The following is a 27,277-nucleotide window of genomic DNA, read 5'->3' as shown; positions in this document are numbered from 1 at the left end:
GGGTGAAATTTCCGCCGCGGGTTCTTTTTTTTTTTCCCCCGTTCCTTCGTGCGCGGCATTGAGGGGTCTCTCCTGAGCTTTTGCTCTACGGCGGTGTCGGAGCAATGCCGGTCGGAGGCGCCGCCGCGTGATTTGGCGCGCTGCTAAGAGCATTGTCGGTGCGCGGTATGTTCGAAATAAGCGTGTTCGAATTAACGAGATTCGACTGTAGCTAAATTAAAGAGTCAGAGGTGAACTCACTCAGGCACATGTACGTAAAAACATTTATTTCTTGAAGAAAAAGTCTCTAATGTCCTTCTATCTCGGTAGACAATCCTATCTCGGTAGACATAGCTCGCTGCAACTAGGTAAAATGGCGTAAACACAAAGAACGCGGCCCGAAGCACAGCAGCCACTCCGTCCGATGGGCAGCCGCCGAAAAGGAGGAAAAGTACAAATTGCCACCGCTTCAAACTCTTCGCGCCCAGTCGCGGAGTCCGCGCTGTCCGGCGCCACGTCCGCGCCTCTGCACCAAAAGAGAATGGGAGAAAGCGCGTGACTGCGCGCTGTTCTCTTTCGCGGCCGTCGGTGAGGCGGCGTTTATTCGTATCAACAGACGCAGACCGGAAATCGATTCGTAACAACCGTTCTCTAGCACGTTGCAAAGTATTGGGGCTCGGCCGGGACCACGAAAAATTTTGTATCATCCGGAAATTCGGATTAGCCGTGATCGTATCATCGAGCTTTTACTGTACACCTGTGAGCAAAAAAAAGTATACTGACCACAGGGTCGCCGAAAAAGTGAATGTCTTTGTAATTAACAAGCATAAACTGGAATTGACGAGTGTACTGAAAAGTTTTACAATGCCAAGTTTGGACTGCAGTTCTCAATTTCAAGTTGCGTTCACAGGCAGAGGAAAAAAAATTGGCTTTATCGCGCAACCCCTGGTCCGTATACTTTTGCTCACGGGCGTACCTAAGTTACCGATAACTAGCTACATTTTTGTTATGCAATGCTAGGAGACTGCTGCGCAAGTGCTGCACCGCGTTTTCTCGCTTAAAATTGATAAGCATTATATTTTGCAAGATTCGATATTCGGCTTTTTTTTTCTTTATTCGATTTGAAATCTACTATTGGGTATTCACACACTCATAATTAAATGTTCATGCTTATGTCTAACTGAAGTGTAGAAATAATGAGTACCAAGGTGTTAATCTACATGGTACGCAAGAAAGGACAGGTCGAACTCGGTGTCCACGAGGTTTTATCCTGCAAGCAGCCAGAACCGACCCCGTAGGTCGGTGATGCACCAGGCTGACCGGCGGTTCTGCTTCGTTACATCAGGTAAAGGGAAATGAAAATGGACAAAAAGATAACTTGCTGCAGATCCTCCTAACTACATGTGCAGTGCCTTACCAATCGAGCTACAATGGCACCATCCCGGACCGGTTTCATTGCATCCAGGTTTCACAGCACTACTTTCACAGTAGCATGTGGCAGCTGCCTAATCACCTACCATCATTGTAACAGAGAGACAAAATATGTAGAAAAGTGAATAAATGTGGTAAGAGCTGCTTCTGTCTAGCAGAACAGCCTAGCACATAATGCCAGCGCTGGCCCCGTACTTTTCTGCACACACTAACTTGCTTCGAATATATCACTTGTAATAAGGCCCACACTCGGCATTCTACAGTCGGATGATGTTTGAAAAACTGTGAACATGTAAGTACCAAAAAAAAGGGAAAAAGAAATAAATTTAGGAACTGGATGACAGCCATACCTCTGGGTCTCCAAACTGTGAATTCTCGTGTTCCTCCAACGGTTCTTGCTTGATCGCCAGCAGTGAAATGCCAGTATCGCCTGAGACAAAAGCAAAGGTGCTTTCATCGCTCACTGCCACAGGAGTCCCATCGACAGAGTTGCTATCGCTGCTGTTGTTGGTGGCCTGAGCACAAGAGGAGGAAGTGGTGTCCACCTGCCCCCGAGGCTCCAAGGCAGCGGGTGTCTCGGCCAGATCTGCCGGTAAAACGGAGAGCAAGAGACTGCATGTCAATTTAAAGTGCCAATCATTCTGCCACCCTATGAGTAGGATACGCAGGCCATCCTGGCAAAGCACTCACTTGTTCAAGTTCCAATTTTGAAATAGCATTTGCAAATTGATTTTTAGCTAGTTGGTGCAAATTCACCCTAATGCAAGAAACAAAACAAAACAAAACAAAGAATAAATGACGAAGCATGCAGCAGATAGGACACAACGCGGTAGTCCCATTCCAAAAGTCACTCTTTCATATCCTATTTTTAATGCTGCTTGTCTACCTCATGCCTTTACAGAGAGTTTGCTTTATACTCTGCTTGGGCACAATAATTGTCTGTTTCACCCAGAATTTACCAGAAGCATGCCTTGTCTGTTGCAATGATGGCTTCCAAGAAATAGCACATAATGTTGTCGCCATCTGTCATGCAAAGGTGACGAAACAGCTGTGGCACAGATGACAAAAGGAAACCATCGTATTCGCTAAGAAAAAGCTAATCATTCAGTCTGGCATCCCCGCAGGCACTGCATACTTCTTATTCATTCTGAAGAAAATGTGCAAAATACAACACTCAAACACAGTAGTAAATAAAATGCACCACAAGAACATGCAATCTGTGCACGGACAGTCCAGCAATTCCCCTAGGAGAGCCATTCGTCTCTCCATGGGACACGAGTGCAATAACTGGTGCTGGTCTACTCCTTGTGTGCGAAGTCCTGTAGAAGTCTAGGTTTCAGTTAAGTCAGCACAGTGCTTGCGGCCGCAGTGCCACCGCACAGTTTTACGCCAGATTTGGTTGCAAGCGCTGCGGCGCGGGAATTTTCACGACAGGATAACTACTGGGAAGACAAGTCAATCACAGCACCTAAACATATCCTACTTAAGCAAACACGTAAGCAAACAAAAATAAGGAATAACCAAAGATACAAATACTGAGGACAAAGTGTGAACAAAAAATGTCAGAGAACACATATGAGAAACACAAGCAGTGCAAAATAGGAAACCTAAGGAAACTAACAGAGCGTCAATTAAAAACTATCAATGAGTCACTCGACACTTTTGAAAACTGTATGTGCAATTTTGACTTTACAGCCAAGTATGGAAAACAATTGTCCCCTCACACAGTAGCCAACAGCCTTGAACAGACAAAAGCAGTGTACACAGTGCAGAGTTGTCAACAGCAGCGAACAAGTATGTTTGTTAAAGGGGCATTAAAGAAAAACGCCAAGCTAGTTCAGACTGATACAGTATCATTTCACAACTCGGATAAAAATTTAACTAGGCCCGAGCAGATGTCATCAAAATCCATGACATTACAGCGAGTTAATATGGAAACTTCAGGGTGGTTGCGACAGCATCTTTTCTGATTTACCAATACTCCAATACTCCTTCTCATGATAAGCGGTTTCTTTCTCTTTTGCATATGAGATGGGTAATTTACAAATACAGCTCCAAATTACCTTTTTCTTTAGCGTCTAACAGCCTGCACAGCCTGGTGATAAGAAATGACACAGGAATTCATACTGATTCCGACATGCCTCGAGCATTGTCCTGCGAATCAGTGTTGTCACTTGGTGCCATAGCAACGCAGATGTCACTCTGCACTTTCATGATCACAGCTCATTGGAATGTGGCTGCCTCGGAAGGGAATAGAACTCGCAACCTTGCACTCAGCTGCAGATTGCAACAGCCTCTGAGCCACCATGACGAACACCTGTTTGAATTGGGCTCCTTGCGTTTATTTCGATGACACATATCACACAAAGGCCCAAATGGCTACACAATGCCTGTTAACCTCAACAGCTGAACGCGAGTCTTGTGTAGTGTGGTATTTAATAAATATGAACACACAGAGCTTTGCATCCAGAAGCCTCTCGGCGATAAAACACTCAAAACTTGGCATCAAGACACAAACACATGCGCAGTAAATGCCATCTATTAAACACAAGGACACCTGGCTTAACAGACACTACAGCTACACTTCTGCATCTGCAATATGCGTATTGTATGTATCAATATGTATCCAATATGTATGTATCCAATATGTATCAAAATGTAATTAATTTGTGTGAACCACTCTTGCACAGACGCCGGTACACCCATGTACACTCTCGCACAGACCCACTTCATTTGCCCAGTTCGAAGCAGTCATCACAATGCTTATGCAGACCAAACGTTAAAACTACGAACAAAAAATTACCAGCAAAGTTCAAATCACTTCAACTTAGCATAAAAACAGAATGCCAATCTTTGCAGCAGCCACATGAGAGAATGAACACATTGAACACAAAAACAGGTAATATTGTAATGCTCAAAGTATTGGCATTCTTTTCATGGCTGATTCTGCACATACCAAAATTAACTTACCATGCACACATGCAAAGCATTAAGAGTGATTTTGACAGAAGCACAGCACAACGAATTGCAGAGGACAACGAAAGAGAGAATGCATAACTGCTATTGCAACTGCAGCAAAGTGAAGTCGCTAATAAATGTGGAAATGCTAGGGCTTCAACATGTTATAGGTACTGGATAATACCTGTGGAAGTTCTCACTAATCAAATCAAGTTGTTCGGTTTAACGTGTTAAAGCAACAAAAGATCCTTAACATGCACCTAAATCTAAGCACACGAGTGTTCTTGCATTTCGTTCCCAAGAAAATGTGAATGCCATGGCCAGTAATGAAACCCGTGACCTAAAGCTCGCAACAGAGGAATCGCGGCGGTGACTGACAAAAACAGTAACCAACGGGACTGAACGCCCTACTCGACAAACTTACGCTAAGAAAGCAAACCAATACTTAAAGGGCTGCTAAATCACCTTTGACATTTTTTTTTTTACACCATCGTTTTATAAAGCTTCCATTCAGCTGACGTTGCGCGGAGAGCGATTAGCGGCAGACAATTCTTCTGGTGTGTTGATGCGACACGTAGTTTTTGCTGTACTGCATGGAGTTGGCGAAAGTATGCGGTGAGGAGATAGAGCGCCAGTGAGAAAGGTGGCGAGGGCAAGAGAGCAACCGCGGCAGTTGCATAGTCGTTCATCACTATAACTTTCCTATTACGGCACCAATCTAAAAAAAAATTCACCTATACGTTCATTGTACTAGTACACATCAGACACTATTTACTAATTTTCGAACTCGGGGCGGTTTAGGAGGCCTTTAATCCCTCAGCTGCTGATGACGACGTAACTCGTCATTACGAGCGTCATCTGGTGCTGATGACAAGTCGTAGTGAACTTCCCGCAATTTTTGCACATTTGTATATGTGCTGTTTCTTGTAATTTTGGCAATTACATAACATGCAATGACTTTTGCTATTTTTTTTTAACAAGGCAAGTAAAAATGCAGTAGGCATTTCTGGTATCATATTCTTTACAAAACATTGCCAGAAAATTACGCAGGTCTCAAAAAAATTCTGCAGTTTTAAATATTAAAAAAAAAAAATTCACATGGCAGATTAGGGGTTAAGTAACAGTAGTGCTGGAAATTATAGTAGGCGGTTCTCAAATGAAATCGTATTCCTGAAGTCTGGCTGTTATTTATACCTGATATTCCAGAGCACTCAGGTGTGCTTGAGTTGGTCCGAGGATGCACTAAAGTGTTCATAATGTGCACGGAATCCAATATTGCCATCAAAGCAGCAACGTTTGTAATGTTTACGATACAGCAAGCATGTCTTGCATCTCAGTGACGATAAGTGTTGATACAGTAAATGTGGTCGTTGACACAACCTGGCTGTTATTTATACTTGACATTCTAGAGCAATCAGCAATGCCTGAGTCGGTCCAAGAATGTACTAAAGTGTTCATAATGTGCACAGAATCCGATATTGCCATCAAAGCAATGACACTGTTTGTAATTTTTACGATTTCAGCAAGCATGTCTTGCATCACACAGATGATAAGTGTCGATACAGTAAGAGAGGTCATTCACAGAAAGTACAATATAATGCATGCATGGAAATGTAGACTTGCATTATAACCACATTTTAATTTTAATGTCTTGTGCAGAATGTCAAGGTGCAGTTGTTAAACCAAAAAAAAAAAAATGCAAGGTTCTTTTCAGCTCAAAGATTTTGTGCCAAAAGTTACACTGCATGTCTTCACAAACGCACACAACACAGACATACAAAAAAAAAAAGAAAAAACACTTAGACTCTTACTGATCAAAAGGATAACAGTGTAGTGGGAAATGCATCAACTTATGACTGTGGCTACAGCCCTCACTGAAAAATGGAGAGTTCTTACATTTATAAGATGGAGGGTGTGGCTTATAAAACCTATACATAGATATATATTAGTAATTCCTGTAATGTTGTGAACACAGCAGTGAAACAAGTTGACTGAGTCATCTATATTAATGGAAACAGACTTATTTACAATCTCCTGTGGTAGTTATCGCAATGAGCCGAGTTACTACAGAAGAGGCAGACACTACCTGCAAGAGTTAGTGCAGAGAGACATTGGCTATACTATAAAGAAGTATTACAACTTAACTTTGTAATTATTCACTTTAAAGCAACTGTTCTAATGGCAGAATCGAAACCAAGCAGTAATGAGGTAAATCCATTCAGGCAAAATACTGTGCTCAGCATTGAGAAATATGTCCTCAACACCTGCAGTGAAATGCACTAATGTATCAGTCAGCACATAAAAAAAAATTTTTTTTTAATTTGACCAAATCATGGGATTCAACGTCCAAGCATCATGCAGGCTGAGGAACTGCATAGTGAAAAGTTCTGGGTTAATTGCAACAACCCGGGGGGTGCTTTAACATGCACCTAATCCCAATAGATGAGCTTTCTTCCGTTCCTCTAACGGAATATGACCGTGGCAATTAGGAACGAAACCCACAACCTTTTGATAAGCGTTAAACGAAATATCTATGCATTTCACCAGATTTTGAAGATGTATTCCTCAAAATTGGTGTTAAGCACAGGATTTTTGCTAAATGGACATTTTACTGTTTGACTTCAATTCTATGATTGGAGACATGCAATTAATTACAAAGTTAATTAGCAAATTTTGGACAAATAGAAAACATTGCACTGCTATTTGTCTTGGAAGTAATGTTTGACGCTTCAAGTAATCCAGCTGATGCGACAGAACGGTGATATCTATTGTAGGATAGATCGGTTTGTAGGATAGTCTGGGCACACAACCTCAAATTTGAAGTTTCAGCATGTAGTGGTCTGTGACACAGTGAGTCATTAAATTAGAAGGCCATGCCTTAACAGAACACGTGTTCACATTTGCTGTGGAACCCGTGTCCCGTAGGCTTTTCTGGCCAACTGCACATTACGGGGTTCCTCGACCAAGCATCCAACCAGCGTTTCATGAAAGTGACTGGCAGCCGTGGTGGACTGTCAACCGTTCCTGTGCCGGACAGCAGCCTACGAGTGAGTGCTGGCGCCGGGCCGGTTTAAGAATTAGCCGGGATCCGGTGGGTGGACATGTGGGCAACCAAGTGATGCTTCTGCCTGAACATCCTGCCGCAGATGTTGCACCCGAATGGCTTCTCCCCTGCACACACAAAATAAGCACCGAATGCTGTACGTGCAAGGCAGCTACAACAAAACGTGACCTAAAGAACCGTACGCATCAGGGAGCAACACTTCCACACAACCGTTGCCACCATTCCTGTGTACCATATTTTCCAGTCTATAAGTCGCGCCTTTGTATAAGACACACCCCCTTCAAAACGGCAGTTTTCCCCGGAAAAAAAAATATGGAAGTCACACCGGTGCATAAGATGCACCTGTTTGTTAGGCAAGCGATTTAAGAAAAAAATTACAGCGACGTTTCACTCCGTAAACGCGGGTCACACGCAAGCATATGCGCACAGAACCCGTAGCAATTAAGTCAACCAGCACGCTTCACGTGGCCATAATATCAAATCCAATTTTGACGACAGTTTTTCCGGAATAAACAACATACAAGTCATAAGACACACCGATAAAAAATTCTGAAAAAAAAAATCGCTTTATACACCGGAAACTACGGTACATCTTTCTCTGTTTAAACAGCATCTCCAACGTTATTTAACCCTTTGCGGTCACGTTTGAGCCTATCTGACACGTGAAAATATCCGTTCTGGTCAGATGTCGGGAAGCGCCCGAAACGTGCGTCTGCTCACGTTTGCCGGTTATTTGGGTTGCTGGCGCTAGCTTTCGGGAACTTGTTCAATTAATGAGTGCACTTCGCAGCAATGTCTCCAGACGAACGCAGCACCTTTCTTTCTACCATGCACGAAGAAATTTTCGCATGATTCGTGGCACAAAGCGCCAACAGGATCTGCTCGCAGAACTTTTTGCACATGTGTTTTATGGGTGAAAGTCACTTGAGTTCAGTGAATCAGAAGATTTTAGAGACACGGGCGAATACATTTGGTCTTCAGATGGTCAGCAAACGTCCTTGGATAATAGCACTTTAGAAGACAGCAACGATGAGGACCATACAGGCCTGAAGTGGAAATCCTGGCCTCCACTAAGGAGAGCGCTTCGAGCACTAGCACGCAGTGCTCAAGTACGACCGAGAAACTTGGGAATAAATGAATTTTCTGAAACAAATTTCATAGTCTACCTGAACACTTTTTCTGCGTGGCATCTAAATGCATGAAAAATGCTCCTGGCGGGAACAACCACAAATAAGGTAAATGCACGCGGCCACAAAGAGTTAAAGGGCACCCTCCCACTGTCCTGTGGAAAGCTTTCGTTATACACCGGAAGCTGTAAAGTGCTCATCGTGACATATTAGGTACCAAGCAGCACACAAAAGGAACAGGACGGACAACAGCGCTAACTCGCAACTAAAAGCCTTGACTAAAATGACACAAATAAATAGCTCCAAACAACCCTCACTCTAATCATGCATGCACACAAGAAAAACCTAGAAATGGTGTGAAGCAGACAGTAATGCAAATCAAATGCCTTCCCATAGGTCTATTTATTTAGTGGATAGTGCAACTGACAAACAGTCGGCACAGTTATCCGAGTTCCGGAAGATGGGGTACGCTTTTATAACTCCTCATGTAACCTTACTCCTGCGCCGGAACAAGATATATTTGCATTGTCAAACAATGGCAAGCGGCTGCAGATCGCACAATGATCAGCCAAGGGGCTCTTGGCTTTCTTGTTCACATTTATTAGCCCTTAACATAATGTACTTTATGCACCTACCCATGAATATGCACTGACTAGCCCGAATTAGAGTTTTGTAGCGTGAGCTACACTGGCCGAGGTTGAGCAGTTTTGCGTGGCTCCTGGAGAGCCGTGCTGCGCACGCGTGAGGAGCAGTGACGTCACACGACGCACAGCTGGCGCGCCAGGCGTTTGCCCGGCATTTGCGCTGGGCGTTTTCCAGTGTGGTATAGTCATGGAGAAGGAGAGCGAAATTGCTGCTCAGCAGTGCAGAAGAGTGGAGAAGCTTAACTCATTGGATCCCGAAGTAGTTGCCTGGCAATTAGCAGTTGAGCGTAGGAAGAACGAACAGAAGAAGGCTAAACGTGCTGCAGAGACACCAGAGCAAAGGGAGGAATGTCTAGCAAAGCGGCATCGCCAGGAGGCTGAGCAACGTGCCCAACCATCTCAGCAGCAGCAACAACAAGATGCCGTCGATGACATCAAGGCTAGCCGATTGACTGACTGTACGGTGAAACTTAGCGAAAGCACCGGTGCGACTCCGACCTTCGAAACAGACTTCGTAAACAATCCGTTTGGATATGTGTGCGACGTGTGTGAAAGACTGTGGCACACGAAAGACTTGACGCCGGTAAGTAGTACTATGCGTGAAAGGTTGAGTTAAGCGGCGCCGCCTGAGTGCGGTGAAACCGTGGCGCGGGTTTGTAAAATGTGCACTTTTTCGTTAAGCAGAAGATTCCACTCTCTAGCATTACCAATGCGTATCGTTACCCGCCCATGCCACCAGGTCTACCAGTTCTGAACGATGTGGCCGAACACTACGTATACCCTGGCATAGTCGAGCTAAGCCACTCCTAATTTTTTTTTTTTTTTTTTTTGGGGGGGGGGGGGGCATTGTTGTCTAGATTCTAGAGGATTTAAAAAAGTGGTTCATTATTAGAGTGGATAGAATAAATTGAAATGCTGCATCAACATGTTGCCAGGGGACGAGTTTCACTGCCAACATACACTCTCTTCTTTCACCTCAACTAGCGCTCGTGAGCGACATTCCTTGACAGCCTTCTACCATGCCGAGGCTGAGGAATCACGTCAGGTTTATGTCACGACTGGGGTTTCTAACCATCCCGAATTCAGCGGGACAATCTTGACTTTTCAGTAAACGTCCCGTGTTCTGACGTGACGCAGCTGGGACGGCCAAATGTCCGGACTTCTGCTTTTCTTTAAAACTGGAGAACGGTAAATAGACAAGATTTCTTTTTTATAATGTCTAACAACTCGTTTATAAGGCCGTGACAGCTTCTTCTTTTTTTCGTTCTGTAGCATTTTCTAGACATAAAGGAGGTTTCATTTTGTTGTGGTTCTAGTTCTGTTCTGAGCCCTAACTGTTCACGCTACCTCTATCCGTATTGTAGCTATATTAGTCAGGCAAATGTACTGGCCCTTTCTTGTTATAAATTGTGATACGGCAGGACAAACAAATTTTATTTAACTTCGTTGCACATACAGACTGGCAGCTCCCGGCACTAACAGAGTCGGTCGTCGCAACCCGACCCCCCCCCCCCTCTGCCTTCCCCTCTGCATGCGTCCGTTGCGAAAGCGTCAAACGGCCCATTGAGCTAAAAAGCCGGTGTCTGTCATCCGTAAGAGTGAAACGGCACCTAATTTCCCATTGGCTGCGATGCCAAGTCACGAGCTGCGCCTCGGCGGAGCAGAGCGGGCGAAAGGAAGCACCTGCTGCCGCGATAGCGCACCTGGTGTTGCGCAAGGGGAGAGAGCATCGCCGCGATGCCATGTCCCCCTCACTCTCAGATGCCTGCATTATCCGTGCGTTTCTTGTCTGCGCAAGCTCTCACCTCCGTTCCAACTGTGCCTTGGCAAGGCAAAATCAAGATGCCAAGCGTCTCAATGCGCTCGCTTGCCCGCGAGGAGTTCGTAACTCGAAGGAACGCTCAGCGGCACTCAACTGGACATTAATGCTCTCGCATTCTGAACTCACAAGAAGGGCTTAGGTGGATTTTTTTTACCCCCCCCCCCCCCCCTTCCCCCCACTTTTTTTTTGTGGCACACCTCCAAAGGTGGTTTTGCGCAATGAATGATTTGCCGAAGTTGCTGATGTTGCAGGCATTTGGTGTTACACACACACGCCTTCAGTGTGACGTTATTTCTGTCATGTAGTGTTCCCTCGATAGTAAGGGCATGCGGGCTGCCGTTTGAACTTTCAGCTGTTTTTGTGGTGTGCATTAGTGTAATATGTTGCAGACACGATTGTCAGTGCGTAATCTATCCACCCCGTTTGTTTGCAGTGCTCAAATCGTTTGACAGGCCCTTTAAGAAAGGTGTGGAATATGTCTGAAATGAAATGACCACTATGGTCTCCCTACAGATCTTTTCCAACTGGTCTTTCTTTGGGTGATTTTCTGCAACTCATACAAAGTAAAAAACTTGGACAGAAATTGAGAAGAAACTGTTGGAGGATGATTGTCAAGTTGAGCAATAGCTTCCTGGTAGCTTAGTAGCTATGCCACTTCCTGCCACGATAGCTCAGTACATAGCTATGGCATTGCCTCTGCGAGCTTGATGTCGCATATTGGATCGTGGCTCCGGTTACCACAATTCAATGTGGGAAAAATGCAAGTAGGATTGTGCAATGATTTGGGTGCATGTTAAACGACCCCAGGTGATTAAAGTTATTCCGGAGTCTCCCCCTATGGCACAATCAAATTGTAGTTTCGGCATGCCAAACCCGAGAATTTAATTAACGAAATTGAAAGTACAGCTGCTATCTATAGTAGCTTAACTTTAACAAACAGAAGCTGTGCGGAGCGAGCATTAATAGTTTGCAAGGAAGACACATTAACCCTTTATTGACGAGTATTGCCTACAGGCAACGCACGAGAAAAAAATGTTTTTTTCCTAGCCGGGTTTCGGTATCGAGTACGAAGTTTCTGGCTAAATGTCATCGGCCAACAGTGAATGACAGGTAGCAAAGATCATTTGTTGGTATAGAGCAGAAACACAGCTAGACGATGTTCGGCACGGAGTCACTTTCTTCTTAAAAAGCACGGTCAGAGGAGACAGACTGATGAAAGATCTCCGGCTGCAGAGAGGTCAGGCACGTGATGTAAAGCATATGAAATGTACACCTATCCTTCACATATGACAAGAGCTGTCTGTACAAATTCCAAAACAAGCCCTAAGTGGCTTGGGGCAAAGCCCACTTCCAGTTATAACATGAAAGCGTTAAGGGCCCCATGTCGCTGAAAATCCGGAGTCGGCGCCGGCATTGTTCGTTAGAGAAAACTCCCGTATATATTTAGGTAAACGTATATGACACACCTTGTTATATGCCATGCGGTATATATTGCCACACCATTCTATCATTAAACTCGCTCATACCTGGTCTTACATTCTTAACAAAGTTATTCCTTGGAATTTTGAGAATGACAGCCCGCAAACAAATGTCATGAAACAAAACACCGACAGCGCATTACTTTTATGTTAAATCTTCTCAGACTGAAATTTTAAAAGTGCGTAACAATGACAGAAACTTGAAAATGATGTAACTTTTTTGGTGCAGCTGTGCACTAACACCTGCGGGATCGGCCCACGCGAGAGGCCGTGTTTCTACCGGGAAACTCGCCTTCGTGCATAGCGGTCGCATGCCAGCGTTTCCCGGTAAACATTACGGTTACATAAGCTGCAGTTGCCGGGAATTGTGAGAAGCAGTCAGGGATGTTTGAAAGCTATCGCGTTGCACTCCTAAAGGCGAAGCTCATAAAAGGCCTCCAATTTTTTTTTTTTTTTACCTGAGGTTTCCCCCATATTGCTGAAAAAGTTTCCACAAAATATTTGTTTCATTTTGTTGATTATGCTTATTCTTGATGTGCTCTTTGCACATTTAGTTAGAAAATTTAAAAAACCTGGTATTCATACGTGCCGTCATCTGGCACAATAGAAGGCAACTCAATCAGAGATCTCCAGGACCCTCGATACAAGAAGCAAAGAAAGGCACTGAAGGCATATTTGGATAAAGTAAGTATGATGGTGACTGTACAAGAGGAACCGAAGCATATGAAAGCATGGGATGGACAACAATGGGATGTTTAGCTATGATGACTCATACGTTGTTCAATCTGGATAGGGCAACATGCCTTGACTGAACAGCCACCACTCAAGACTAAGGGAAAAACAGTCTCTTATGTTGATTTTTGAGATGGTGAACATCTGCAATGTCTTGCTTAGCTAAGTCGAATTCAACAATAATATTGAAACAGAGGATGTTTTTGTTCAAGATGGAGGCCCTGATCAAAAAACTATGGCCAACAGCCATCATGTTTTGTTGACTCTCATAATATGGAAAAAGAGAGCTCAATGTCTTGAAAAGTCGCAGGAAAGGGCAGGCATTCTTTTGAGTGAAACTGCATGTTCCCAGCTGCACGCACAGGAATAATATTTCACTAAGGTACTCATAGAGGCATTGCGTAATCAAGGAGTAGAGGAGGCATACGTGAATATCTTAACAAACATCTACAAGGATTCCACAGCTACCTTGGTTCTCCACAAGAAAAGTAGAAAGATACCTATCAAGAAAGGGGTCAGGCAAGGAGACACAATCTCTCCAATGCTATTCACTGCATGCTTAGAAGAAGTATTCAAGCTCTTAGACTGGGAAGAATTAGGAGTGAGGATCGACGACGAATATCTCAGCAACCTTCGGTTTGCAGATGACATTGTCCTATTGAGCAACAATGGAGAGGAATTACAACAAATGATTGAGGACCTTCATCGAGAAAGTGCAAGAATTGGGTTGAAGATGAATATGCAGAAGACAAAGATAATGTTCAATAGCCTGGCAAGGGAACAAGAATTCAGGATCGCCAGTCAGCCTCTAGAGTCTGTAAAGGAATATGTTTATCTAGGTTAATTACTCACAGGGGACCCTGATCATGAGAAAGAAATTTACAGAATAATAAAATTGGATTGGAGTGCATACGGCAGGCATTGCCAAATCCTGACTGGGAGCTTACCACTGTCGTTGAAAAAAAAAGTGTACAATCATTGCATTCTACCGGTGCTAACATATGGGGCAGAAACTTGGAGGTTAACAAAGAAGCTCGAGAACAAGTTAAGGACCGCACAAAGAGCGATGGAACGAAAAATCTTAGGAGTAACGTTAAGAGACAGGAAGAGAGCGGTGTGGATCAGAGAACAAACGGGGGTAGACGATATTCTAGTTGACATTAAGCGGAAGAAATGGAGCTGGGCAGGCCATGTAATGCGTAGGATGGATAACCGGTGGACCATTAGGGTTACAGAATGGATACCAAGAGAAGGGAAGTGCAGTCGAGGACGGCAGAAAGTCAGGTGGGATGATGAGGTTAGGAAATTCGCAGGCGCAAGTTGGAATACGCTAGCGCAAGACAGGGGTAATTGGAGATCGCAGGGAGAGGCCTTCATCCTGCAGTGGACATAAATATAGGCTGATGATGATGATGATGAAGGTACTCATGGTAGCACTGTGTAGTGACTGGTCAGGCTTACTTGTCACCTCTAAATAGTTTAGAGAGCCCCTGAGAAGGCCCTTCTAGTTCAACGAATAGCTGTGTAGATTGCAAGAACTACTACAGATGGAAACTTTTGAATTCCAGGCAACGTGCCTTGTCACCGGCGAGAAATCAGCTTTAACACAAATCCCGTGTCCTGTAAACTTTTCTGGCTGACTGTACAATTGTTAACAAATGAATTGCGAAATGCGCTCCTTCATTTCAGTTTCTGCCGCTTTTTGTAATGTCAGCACAAGTTTGGCGTGTACACTTATTTTGAGGCCTACGCCATCACTGTTGACTGGATACGTAGTGGAGCGAAATACTAGTAGCCAGAGATTTGTTACTCGCAAGAGGTGCTCTACTTTGTAGAGTGGTACCTCGGCTTGCGAGCTTAATTCCGACCATAACTTTAGTCGCGCACTAAATTGGTCATGAACCCAAGCAGAATTTGCCATAGGGAAACAATGCACGTGCAGTTAAACAAGTGACATTATCTGGGTAGTGTCGCATGGAAGATCTCCATGAGCATGATGCAGTGCGACGTGCTGAAGCTGACTAACTACGCCGTGCGATGCTGCTTCTAAAAACTGAGGCTGCACTGATTTGACTGATTCGTGGGGTTTAATGTACCAAAGCAATGCTGGCTCTATGTGGAAAGCTAAAGTGTAAGACTCCGGATTAATTTTGACCATCTGGGACTCTTCAACGTGCACCTATATATCTAAGTGCACAACTGTTTTTACCCATCGCCCCCATCAAAATGCGGTCACTGTGGCTGGGTATCGTACCTCATGTTCCGCCACAGAATTTCACACCCACTGGCCCAACGTAGCAGGTTGAGGGTGGAATACAAAAAAGGCCGCACCATAGGTGGCAGACAGACGACAATCCGAATTTCTAACAACCATACTCCCTTGGGGACCTGTCAACCCCGCAAACCAGAGTTTGTGAACAGAAGTTCTAAAAAAAGCCGAGGTACCACTCATACTTCATTTGTTCATGATAGTGCATGCTACAGTATTCAGTCAAAAGAGCACACAGCATGGAATGGTGACTGACCAGTGTGCTTTCGCTCGTGTCTCAGGAGCAAGCTGCGAAAGGCGAACATCTGGGGGCAGAAGCTGCATAAAAGTCCCGTAACTTCTATCCGCTTCCTACCAGGCTGCTGCTGCTGACTTTGCTGCTGCTGCTGCCAGTGCTGATCGGCCCCTGCAAGTCATGCAAATGGTCTTCTACAATGCCACTTTGCAGACAGGAGAGTGGCTACAGCAAACAAACTGACCGGGAGAGCAATGCAGTAGATTCTATTTAAGACAAACTCTGTGAAGATGAACTGTCTGAACCATTCAAAGACTTGCATGGGGCCTATCGAATTTGTCGTCCCAGACTGCCCCAGATGTACTAAAGGCTCTGCTTTCAGTCAATGGGTGTTGCCTTAGGCAGCATCTTGGTCAGTCGTGGACAGTCCAGGATGACGAATCGAAGAGACCCATAGTTTGTTGGTGATTCGGGACACCTCTGCTGAACAAAACTGTTTTGTCGTCTCTGATCCCACTGCATTTTGTTAAGAGTCACTGCTGTTGAGGCTAAACTTCTGACAAGACTAACACAACACACATGGAAGAACGCAACGTGCAGATGAGGTGAGTGCACAGTAATGCTTAGAGAGATGAGAGCATGAGTAATAGTTAAAAGCAGCAACAAAGCTTGTGATATCAAGAAGAGAGGCGGTGCCTCCATGACTGACACACTGATATCATAGTTAGTTTCAGATCTGGATTGTTTGTGGGATAGCGAAAAGTTTGGCATTTATTTATGTATTCCTCACCTTCTGTTCACCTTAGGGCATTACAGTGTTCACGTCAGCATGCATTGTGTCGTAAAGTGTTGAATAAACTTGGGTGCAAATCTATTCTTTTCCTGTCTGTGCATCCATGTGCCGTTAGTTTTTTTTTGTTCTGCGGTTACGTGTCTATCTTGAAGGCCACATGCAGCAGACGCAGCCACGCACGAGTGTCGTGGGTAGACCGGCAGTACAAGAACGAAAGTGTTTCAGGACGTTTTTAATTAAAAAGTAACGCAATCAATTATTTGTTGCGATCTTGGGGAATGGAGGCTCCATAGCATAATTACTGGGTCGACGGCTATCCGATAAAGCAAGAAAAAATTAGACAAAAATTTTTCCTCAGTACTCCTTCCAAATAATCCACGCTGTTTATTTAAACAAGTGATAAAAATGTTGCGCAATAATTACTGCTCTGCTCTAAGCTTGACCGGTATGCAGCATGTGGGCGACAAAGTGCAAGTGTCCTTCCTATTATGCAATTCTGCCGCAGTTTCTAACTGGGGGTCCCATTTTCAGTATTAATACTTTGGGACTCTTGTCTGTGTACTAGATTTGTGTATTTATGTGTTGTGTATGAGTGAAATGAAACTTCAACTTCGAATTCTCAGCATCATGTTATCTCGAGCTCTCAGAGGAGAGATTAATGCATGGTTAAACATGAAAGAATGTAAGAGAAAGGGTATGGGGGGACAGGGTTGGTATGTACAGGGGTGACACCACCTTACAGATCACTCTTTCTACTGCTAAATATGCGCAGTTCCCAAGCAATATGCACACGACAGGCATATATAATCTAGACCACATTTCAGCACTGAAATGTCACATGCGCATGAACAGAGACGAGACAAGCAAGATTACAAATGAGGAAGATGGAGTGGCAAGTCAACAAAATGAGGGTCGGGGTGGAGGAGAAAACACACTTACATACAGGTGCCTTTTTTTTGTTGTTGTTTTCAGCATCATTAGGGCCCTGCCACACTGAGCAATAAAGCTGTACAATGCTGCCCACAGAACAGACAATGCACTTCTGGCAGCCCTGCCAGGCATAATTAACGACAATTGTTAATCAACCGTGAGCAAACAAGTCAGCCTGCAGCCAAGCTTCAACAAGGGGACATTGCTTCATCAGGGCAACAACTACTTCTCGCCTTGACAAACAAATGTCATCACTGAGATGTCACTTGTTCAACCATTGTTGTCATTTTTCACATCCATGTTTTTGTGAACCTCTGTTTCGTTTGGACAGTTGTTAAGGTCCATGTTCTCATTATGTGTCCTGACCATTGTTGTCACTTTGGCATGGCGAAAGCACTCGGAACACTGCTGTTTGCAGACTTTCAGTCTGCATGATGGGGCCTCAAGAGCAGAAAAACTTGTGACAGCTATGGTATCTGATTGCCAGTAGTGTCATGAGAAACTGCAGTACAGGACAGCCTAGTCAATACGGTGATGACGTCAAGAAACAGTATATGCACTGCAAGTCCCAATCAGTTTAGAAATGCTCCGCAAATGATAACATCAGATACGCAGGCAGCAAATGCAATCTGCAACAGGACGGACAGGTGAACAAGCTGGAGTAGATTCATAGCTGCTTCAAGTAAAGCAACAAATTAAGACAAGGATAATGAAGGAGGAAAGTGACATGACCATGCATTGCAGAAGCATATTCACCTGGGCTGGTTGGTTCATGACTTGAGCAGAAAATACAAAAAAAAAAAAAAGAAACAAGACATAAGAAACTCAACAGCACTGTTGTTTGTCTTATTTATGGCTTATTCTTTTGCGCTGTTTCTGCTCAAGTCATGACATGCACTGTTCCCACAAGTGAACCTTTAATTGAAAACCAAACACCTGAAGTACAATGAGAAATTGCCAAGAGCAATACTAGTATAAAAAACGAAGTGACTACGATCAAAGCAGGAACGTGCGACAGAAAAGAGGCAATGGCATAAAGGTATATAACATACTGCACAAACATATTACTATGCAAGAACTGCGAAGTGCTTGGCTTTCAATAAAAACTTGACTTGTGAAGATGAAGCAGGTCCCTTCAGCTCCCTAATTTCTTTGTTTTCGTCCTGTCCCATTACATAGAGCAGCTGTGAATCCCACTCTGTTATGGCTCGTGTCAGACCACGTGTTGTCACAAATCACAAAATTCCAGATCCAGACCAAGCGTTTCCTTGAGAGGGCACTTGCATGTCCAGTGTCCAGGACCTGCAATAGCAGCATTTCCGTGATGCAGTTGAGCAGCAATACAGAATACCAGGATTCAGCACTATTGGCTTTCATTCTAAGAACATTTGCCATACTCTTTCCTGCTTTTATCCAACAACAAAAGTTTCAGCCTGTCTCTTCTGTGGCCATTTCATTCTTACAAAGGCTTCCTGGCTTTTTTCAGCCACGTCTTTTCAAGCACTTTTCTCCTCTTACTGTGTAAAACTTTCTGGAATTTTTTTAGTGATTATTTACATAAGGGTAATTTAACATATCAGTATTACTGTTGTAGCATTACTGGAGAGAAAGCAGCGCAAAAATACACGGACAAAGAAGACACAGTACAATGGACGAGCACTGACTTACAACTGAAAATATGAGGTGTTACCTTGATACTGGTGTCCTTTCTAACGAATGAATACGATGGCGTCCTTTTTGTTGTTGCTTTTGACAAGTTTCAGTTCTAGTGCGCACACAAGTGATGTTAAAGACTGCGTCAAATGGTTGCGCCAATAAGGTATATAACATTTCCAGGTGATCTGGCATGCCAGATAGGTGTGGAAATGTTATATGGCTCTGCGCATGCATAAAAAAGTGGTTGGCTGCAATAAAATTTAAGTTGTCAGCCAGCGCTCGTCCAGTCTGTGTCTTTCGGCACTGCGTTCTCCGCAGTTAACTATGACTCAACTTGCCTTGCAAATCAATGTCTTGCTTTACTATTACCCCTACCAACTCCACTCCCAACTGTGCATGCAAATTTGGGTGCAGGTAGTATACGTAGTGATGTGCTAAAACTCTCTGTAAATCTTGACCTAGGTTTCCTACATCAGATTAGATATTTCTAGGTAGTATAACTAGTTATGGCTGCTGCTTCTGTTCTAAAGGGATAATGCAACAGTCGACAAGTGTACATGAATAATGGAGTTAAGGTAGTGTCATCATTAAGCAAATATAACCAGTGACCGCATATTAATGAACTACCACGTGAATGTCCCAAACATAGTGGCTATGGCAAAGTATTTCAAAGTTCAAGAAAGCATATGTAGAACAAGGGGGGGGGGGGGGGGGGGGAATTGTCTTGCCATTAGCTAATCAGCACTGTGCTATGGCTGACAAATTAGATAGAAATTTTATGCCTGAAAAAGAAGCACATGCAGCTGTGCCATTATTAAATCACAACCATATTTGCTGGACAATATTCAGCAGGAGAAAGCTGACACGCTACTCGGAGCCCGTGTTAAGTGAAGCTTTCATGCAGAGTTTGAAGGTTTAGATGCTGTGGTCAGTGGTGGCAACTGTGTTGCGTTTCTCCGCAACAATCTGCAAGGTCTGCTGCCATGACCAAAGACAGTTGTAGGATGCACTCGTTGCTGAAATTAGGTGCGCAAGACAATGAAAATACCACTCTGCATCTATCATCGTATTGCATTGTTTTGTCTTGCCAGCTCACGGTAGCTTCACTTTCATATTGCCACTATGCGTGCTATCTCCATGAATTTTCTTATAACTTGAATTTTACTAATCCTGCAAATTTAGCTTCGCTGATGGCAGTACGCAGCACCTTGTGCCACTTTTTTTAATGTCTCATTCTTTCACGCTGTACTTAAGATGCATATGGGAAAAGATTCAAGTAGAAAAAGCCAGCAAAATAATTAAACAGCAGATTCCACTTTCGTCATCGAAGCAGGTGTAGCTGCTTTAAGGACTGTGACAGCTAGTTGCATAAGACAGTCTTGCACACCTGTTCTTTGCATCTTGTTTACAGAAGTACAACCAGCAGCTGCGCACCATAAGCTTTTGTTGTGTGCACGTGCTGTTGATGCACACAACTTCGCTACGTCTTTATAAACACCAGGCACAAATATGCGATACCAGGTTTTGCACGGGGCCCCTGAATGAAGGCCACAGTGTGTACAAGTCAGCATGAGCAAGACGGTCAACACAGACAAGTCAACAAACGGGGCGCAAATGTACGAGGCAACTATCTGTGTTGCGACTGAAATGACGACATATTGCCTATGCCAGCTAAATGATGATGACTAATAAGCGTCTGCACTTTCACAAACGCAGTAATGAAAATACACGTATATTCACGGCACGGCATGCTGTGTTCGCATGCGGTGGGTGCTAGCAGTTCGAGCGTCCTAAACTATCGAAGGTAGTGTCGGACCCAGCTAATGCGTGATCACACACCGAACGGATGCTCTTTAGGCAGGACAACGCGTGTTGTTTATGTAATTTCAAGCCCACCGCACGTGAAACTTCGTTTCTGTCCTATAGCACAAATATCCAAGAATTTCTTCCCTACTCCGCGCATCAAGTTTTTGACAAGCAAGGATACGAGACGAGAAGTGCTTCTACGCAAGGCGCCGTCAGGTAAGTACGTCAGCTTATTGAAAGCGCAGCCTGATTATTATTAGACTGTTCTTTCATGGTAACTTGTCGAAGCAGACACTACGATTAAGACGCCACAAGTACCGCAAAATTACACGCGTTCCCTCACAGAGACCGAACTCCGCGGCAAAGCAAAATGGCGAACACGGTCGCTTATTTTGACGTCTTGAACTGTCAAACAGAGACGGTGGTGTTATTTCGAGGTGACGTTTCCTGCGCTTTAAAAACTTAGCAAAAAAAAAAAAAAAAAAAAAAAGTTGAAGGTGCAACATGTACGTGCGCTTCGGGCGAAGAGGAACAACGCTGCTGGACAGCAATGCCACGCATGGGTTTTCTGTGATGCCACTTCCACAAACGACAACTGTCGACAACCTGACCACCCATCAGCTGATAATATAAGTACAGCGTATCAGTAAGCGAAACTTGCTGCGCATCTCCGCGCTGATAGACATGGTTTCATCCAGCGCTCAGCACGCTGCAGAAACGAATAACGCAAATATACATCAGAGCGAGTGATGAAGGACACTTTCATGCACTTCGCGCTGATATATATTGACAACGCTACGCACGCTGGCATGAAAAAAAAAAAAAAAAAAAGAAATACTGCATGCACTCTTAATTATACTAAAATAACTTTACTAAGATAATTTTATTAAGTGACAGAAAGTAGGAGTACTGTAACAAAACTGAGCTTTTTTGCGTTTCTTTTTAATTACACATTGCATGAAACCAGCTGCGAAAAATAGTTCTGTGCAGCGGTACGAACTATCGACAGCAACTGGTGATACTATTGATACAAATCATATCACCCGTTCGTTGATCGAACAGAGCTGTGAATGCCACGCACGTTGTAGTCATTCGGTCATGCTACAGCCGTATCAATGTCAGTATCGGGCGGAATTAAACTTTCAATTTGTTCATTGCGTAGGCTAAATATTTGCGGGTTGAGTGATCATAGCGCATTTGAAAATATATAAACCGCGCCGCTGTGGTGCTAGCGATCAGCCTCTTTTCTATCAAAATCTTGATTCCCCACGCATAACGACCGCGACGCCGAACGAACGGCGTCAGTTGCTTCCCGTGTCACCGCAAGGTACGGTTGGTTTCGGATTTCGTGTACTCACTTTCGCTTGGCGCGCCCGCGCTTAGTCATTGGCATCGAGATCAATCGCTCTGTGCTAGCTTTTTTACCCGCGCGCAAACAGCCATCCGTGCGCGTAGTTGCGTTTAGTTTCCGTTGTACGATCCAAGCAAGTTATCCGTAAAAACTAAGTTCCACTTCTTTTCAGCGGCGAACTAAAACATGCAGAGCCGTCGACGTTGAAAGCCGGGACATTTCGGAGTGTTGCGAAGCCCATCTTGCCGCCGGCCGCCGCAGCACAAAGGAGCTCGCTAGGACCACGTTGTTGTGGCCGCAAGCCAGGTACGTTGGCGACGCATTTTAACAGTTTTTTCTCGCGAAATGAGCGTTTTGAGGCAGCGGTTTTCTCACTCGACACCCGGGCGACGCGATACGAACGCGGTTTCCACTTTCAAGTAGCGCTGGCCGGAAAGCACGTGGGTTGCTGTCTCACGCCTAAACTTTTGAACGGGCTACTGCCGGGGGAGACGCCAGCAGTAGCTGTGGCGGTTGTTTAGCTTTCGGGTGTTGCGTGTGCCGCTCGCTGGTTGACAGTAGTGGTGGGGCGGGCTAAACTACGCTCGAAACGGGCCCGCGACTCGAAATGCGCTTCGTAAACGAGTCGCCGGCGCTCGAAGGCGGCGCGGGAAGGCTCGAGAAACGAAACACGGCTCCGGAGTCTAGGCGGATCGTTTTAACTACGCAGCCAACAATGACGCTCCGGTTTCGCGCGAACTCGGCATTCTCGGATGGACCGGCGGCTCGCGTTTTCGAAGATAGTCGTTGAAACGCCGCTTTCGCCCTGCGGAATCTGGTAGTTTCAAATGCGAACGAAAAAAAAAAAAAAAAAGAGGAAAGTGAAAGTCGTCGAACGCCCATGCTGCGGCCGCTCGCTGACAGCGGTCCCGGTAGTGCTGCGACGCGATGTTGATCTTTTGTCTGCTGGGTTCCTTCCTTGCAAGGCGTTCGGTGGCATATCGGGATCCCTTCTTGTTAAACGTTGCTGATAACGGCTGGCACCGATAACAGTAGCCGATATATACGAGCAGTGTTTTCGCGATTCTGGGAAAAAAAAAGCGATGCCTTGTTTAGGGCTGCGTTCTTTGTTTAGTTGGTGATTGGGGCCCGCTGTTTCGGGGGCCGTCACCCAGCGGCGGAAGAAAGCAGAGGGTCGGTTTCGCCTTCGCCTATGAAGCCGGGGCGCGCGCCTGGCTTCGTCGATAACTTGGTTTCGTGCGCGGTGCGTTTAAATTGTGCTCGTAATTAGTGAAACGGCGTGGTAGCCGCGCTAGCCGTAGATACGGCTTGTCTGGGTAGTCGCGCTTGTTCGCGGCATTGTTAACGCTGCCGCCGATCACGTGCATGGCATGCTGCTGCAAGTTTACAAATGAAAGTTCGTTTTGAAATGGTTGCGTCTCTGCTTTCCGGAGTGCCTGCAAGGTGCCATTTGCACTGAACAAGTTGCGAGTTTTTCGGAGAGTGAAGCATTGGCGCGGTATTTTTTCAGACTTGTGTGACGAAGCTGGGGCTTAATCGAGTTAATCGTAGTGCGCGTGGGATTCCTTGTGCGAGCGTGCGAAAGTGCCGGAGACAGCTGTCACACTGCAAAACGCTATTGTGCGTTGTCAAGCTGCAACTGCGTTGAAGCAGTCGCGTTCGTTAGCTGCAACTTCAGTAACACGTTAGATCACGCAGGCTGGACTGGCAAACATATGTGCTACCGGCAACAAGGTAATAGTGCAAGCACAGTGTTCCGTTTGACAGCTGTTTTTGTTTATTCAGAAAGAAAAAAAAAAGAATGTCCAGCAGTGTTAGCATGCAAATTAGTGTACTTGCAACCCTTCATCTTGCTTGGACCTGTCATTACTAGCTTAATTTCATTTTCATCGCATGTAAGAGGACCTATCCACCTCCTTCCCTCATATTTTCTATGCGGGCCAGTGTAACTTTTTTTATTGTTGTTGTTGTTGTAGTGACACGTGCAGATTTGATAAACGATTGAAAGTTTCAATTTTGTTAGTGGCATTACCAGTATCAAAATTTTTAATCTTAGCTCTGCATCTACAGATGCAGAGCTAAGATTCATTACTGACAATCCTTATCTCGACTTGTTAAGGTTCGCAAGAGTTCTATCATTTGCAGGCACCAGTGGTAACACTAGTGGGCCTTTCTTGCTCATGAAAAACATCGGGCATCTCTGCCGTTATTTACACCGCACTTGAGTATTTGGTTTCTGACTGCTGCCAACTGTTTTATTTCTTTCGTTTGGAATTGCATTGATTTTTGCATGTCTGAGTTGGGGAAACTTGATTCAGAGCTTTTCATTTATTCTATTTTTCATGTTTGTATACTGCAGCATGCCTGATCTATTCATATCTCACGAATATGGCAGGCCTTGACCATGTAGTGTGTTGAGCCTGGCCTGCATTTGTTCTTGTTATTGTTCAAAGTGTTTGGAGGCATTTTTCTTCAGTTTAGTGCTGTTTTTTTTTTTCTATTGGCGTATAATTATCGATTCTTAGTAGCATGCAATTAATGTTCAGTAGCATTTATCGTGATAGTGCGGTTTTGATAAAGTCGTCTTCATTTTCCGACTACAAATGTTGGCGGATCCACAGGCGAAAAGCGGTCATCGACCACTTGAAAGTGTGAATGATGTGCTTGCCTGTTATTCATCATCATATTTGCCTAACGTCATGGTAGCTTCAATAAATGGCAAACTAAACTTCTGGTTTCTTGTGTTGATAATAGCACTTAGCTTGTAGTTGTCGGTGTGATGTGTACCATTCTATCCACTCAGTTCAGCACTTCAGAAGTCGGAATGCATGCATATGAATGGCTTGGAACTGAATTTCTCTCTTTGATGTGCTGATCATATGCCTTTATTGAACAGCCAACTAACCTGAATTTTTACTCTAGTAGTACAGGACATTTCTGTTAGGACAGAAGTTCATGCATGCACGTATAGTAGTCAAATTTCTCTACTCAATATCATGCAATCTGGAATTTGTATTGAAAGTTTGAGAGCGGCGCATATGACTGTGGCTGTAATACTCGGATGCACTTCTTTCGCTTTGGCAAATTTGAGTCACAGAGGTGTTTTGATAAGGGTGGAATTTAAAAACGCTCGTTCCACTGCACAATTAAAAGAAAAAAAAAGATGTAATGATACAAGCCGATTGCAAGCGAAGGTGCTATTGGCTTGTTTGGCTAAGTAACAAATTTATATTTTGTGGAACTGGAACGAGAAAAGAAAAAGAACATTTTCAAAGCAATTTTTGCACTACGTGCGAGTATCTGACATAAATTCAGTAAGCTGCGGGGAGCCTGTAGTGCTTCAGACATTTAAATCAAACCGCAGTTCTGTGAGGAATGGGCACGAATTATTCAATTGTTTTCATTTCGTGCCTAAGACATTTACGTGCCTTAAGTGGCAGGCTCCAAAAACGCAGCTGAAACACCTCATCTCGGCGTGCAGTAATGTGTACATTTTTTGTAAATTTCGGAAAGTACCGCCGATTCACACTGCCAAGTCAACATAGATTGCATAATTTGCATTGCTGACACTCCGATTTGTCTGGTTTCTTCTGACTTTCATGCCTGCCAACATACCCTTAATTTTTCATAAAGTTTTCGGACTTGGGCTTGTTTTTTTACTATTCTACCAGTGTTTTGAGTTTTGTGGGGAGGGGGAGTCGTTTCGCGAAGAACTCGTCGTGCTCATACCCTTGGAAGTCTTCCGACTGTGTTAGGGCACCAGAGGTGTACCTGCTTCTAGCAGCTTTAATCAGGCATAGTCCCGAAGCAGGCGAAATGGGCAGCAGAAAAGTTGCTGAAAAACTCGCTGTGACCTGAAAACAACATTGCCTGTCAGTTTGCACTGGTCCATGTTCGCTTGTGTGCTGCATCTCGCGGTATGTATCCCACAAATGTGTGTGTGTGTGTGTACTTGCGGCAAACTTAAAAGTAGATGCATTCTACCCCCGCCATCCCCCTCCAATGTCGCGCCTGCAAGATGTTTACAAGATTTGAAGTTCACAGGTTGGCAGGTATGGGCCTTCTTTTCTGTGTCGTTTATTATTTGCCAAGCATTATGGTTCGTACAGAAATCGCTTTACCAGAATGGGTCAAGTTCGGAAAATCACTTAAGTTGGAGGAATTTGTTGCTGATATTTGTTGCTGGGTGCCGATACAGGCAGGATGGTCGGATCTGAAGATGAAGCGGCTCCAAACTGGGATGGGGCCGCCGTGGGAGGCACCACAAGCAAGGGTGGCGGTGGCGGCGGAAAGCGCCGTGGTGCAAATGGCGCGTGGAGCCCCCGCAACTGCTTGTTGGTGCGGGACTTTCTGGTTCCGTGCCTGGACAGTCGTTGCTACGGCGATGACCTGCAGTGGTTGAACCGCCGCCGGGGCGTCTTCCTCATTCGTTGGACCCACCAGGGAAGCAAGAGCTTCAACCGCGAGGGGCCCAACGTCTTTCGGGTGAGTCGTTTCTCGCCTCTCTCGAATTTCTGGCTCTGTGCTGCTGAGGGACAGGGCTTTCTCAGGTTTTCTGTATAAAGGTGTGTGTGAAGAGTGTTGGAGTACATTTCTTTTTATACATTGTGACATGGAAAATGTGGACCATTGCCAGCATGTGAAGCTAGCACTTTGTTGTCATTTGAATGATGACCAGTGCCGCCATTAGTTGGGCAAACATGCAGTGCCGAGGCGCGTGGTAGCGAATTATGAGGAGGGTCTTATTGCGCCAAGAGTGGCCCTTCGCCCCATCCTGCTCCAGAATGGCATTGCAGTAGTTGCGCCGAGCCTATGTCACATAAGCATAATGAAAGCCTTGATCCACTGATGCTGACTCGCCAGCAAAAATGAAACTGAAACCTAAAGCATGCTGTCATCATCATTGTGGAAGTCAATGGGAGTGGTAATGGCCACGGACTCTCCATCAGACGGCGTAGTGTAGTGCCGCTGTGCGGTCTTGTTGTTTGTGCTGCAGTTCGGT

General features: G+C 44.7%; 1 protein-coding gene and 1 long non-coding RNA gene across 4 annotated transcripts in view; one reads left to right on the top strand and one right to left on the bottom strand.

The window, feature by feature from the left end:
* LOC125940684 (uncharacterized) overlaps nt 1-21,311 on the bottom strand; it is a 28,453-nt gene extending 7,142 nt beyond the window's left edge. The window contains exons 1-3 of one of the 2 annotated variants that reach the window (XR_007463877.1): nt 15,761-21,311; nt 5,766-7,539; nt 1,761-5,562 (exon numbers count right to left, since the gene is read on the bottom strand). This is a non-coding gene — a long non-coding RNA (uncharacterized LOC125940684). Of the gene's footprint in view, nt 1-1,760; nt 7,540-15,760 lie in introns of both variants that reach the window. The other variant, XR_007463876.1, reaches the window with a different exon arrangement.
* Nucleotides 21,312-22,257: 946 nt separating this feature from the next.
* The window catches only part of LOC119465866 (cytoplasmic polyadenylation element-binding protein 3), a 33,702-nt gene continuing 28,682 nt past the window's right edge, over nt 22,258-27,277 (top strand). Inside the window, exons 1-2 of one of the 2 annotated variants that reach the window (XM_037726344.2) lie at nt 22,258-22,581; nt 26,474-26,760. In XM_037726344.2, coding sequence (XP_037582272.1) covers nt 26,479-26,760 — 282 coding nt within the window. In that variant the 5' untranslated portion in view covers nt 22,258-22,581; nt 26,474-26,478. Of the gene's footprint in view, nt 22,582-23,142; nt 24,010-26,473; nt 26,761-27,277 lie in introns of those variants that run through there. The other variant, XM_037726343.2, reaches the window with a different exon arrangement.

This window comes from Dermacentor silvarum, chromosome 10, assembly GCF_013339745.2.
Source record: "Dermacentor silvarum isolate Dsil-2018 chromosome 10, BIME_Dsil_1.4, whole genome shotgun sequence".
Classification (NCBI taxonomy): domain Eukaryota; kingdom Metazoa; phylum Arthropoda; class Arachnida; order Ixodida; family Ixodidae; genus Dermacentor; species Dermacentor silvarum.
Note: the sequence above shows the minus strand (reverse complement) of the source record. Positions and strands in the feature narration are given on the sequence as shown.